This window comes from Wasmannia auropunctata, unplaced genomic scaffold (genome assembly GCF_000956235.1).
Source record: "Wasmannia auropunctata unplaced genomic scaffold, wasmannia.A_1.0 LD324035.1, whole genome shotgun sequence".
In the NCBI taxonomy this organism is placed as follows: domain Eukaryota; kingdom Metazoa; phylum Arthropoda; class Insecta; order Hymenoptera; family Formicidae; genus Wasmannia; species Wasmannia auropunctata.
In genome coordinates, this window is record NW_012038855.1 from 1 (window position 1) to 683 (window position 683).

At 28.0% G+C, this 683-nt stretch overlaps 1 protein-coding gene across 1 annotated transcript; it reads right to left on the minus strand.

Annotated features, from left to right (window-relative positions):
* Positions 1–24: 24 nt before the first annotated feature.
* On the minus strand, positions 25–576 carry LOC105460338 (major facilitator superfamily domain-containing protein 6-like; the record flags this gene model as incomplete). The annotated part of the gene is made up of 2 exons (XM_011706783.1): positions 25–168; positions 327–576. Coding segments are annotated over 2 exons (394 nt in total), but the record flags the coding sequence as incomplete, so codon positions are not given.
* Positions 577–683: the final 107 nt, after the last annotated feature.

Sequence of the window (683 nt, forward strand, 5' to 3'; positions counted from 1 at the left end):
AAAATATTAAATTTTATTTCTTACCTGTTTCATGCTTTAAATACAAAATGTGAAGAAAAAAATATATTAATGCAGAAAATGCTGCAAATATTGAAAATATTCTCATAGTCTTTGTACCACCAAATTTCTTAAATAAAATACCACCTATCAAATTGCCAATCGAGAGTCCTAGAAATAATGTAACATTTCGTATAGTGACAATAATAAATAATCGATGGCAAAAAATATATATAATACACGTTATTCTTACAAATTATTCGTATGTGTAGTCTTTTCGTAATAAAATAGTGCTTAATGAATAAGGGATAATGTAAAGGAAAACTTACCTAAACCATCGTTCAAGCCTTGAACCAATCCTTGAACAGTAGTTGAAGTACCAGGAGGTGCTATTACGCTCGTGTACGCTATAATTATTGTAAAGCAGAGCGCATACGATGGTCCCTGTAAAAATTCTATAGGAATTATCCACCATGGCGTTGGTGCTACAGATATCAATATCAGTCGGAGTGCGTAACATATAAAACAAAATATAAAAGTGTAACCGTATCCAAGCTTTTTCACTATTTTACCTAAAAATAGAAAATTACAATATTATATTTATTAGAGAAAAATGATGTTAAGTTATGTAAACATAATATATGTACAAAATTGTAAAATAAAAATAATTATTATTACCAGATAAA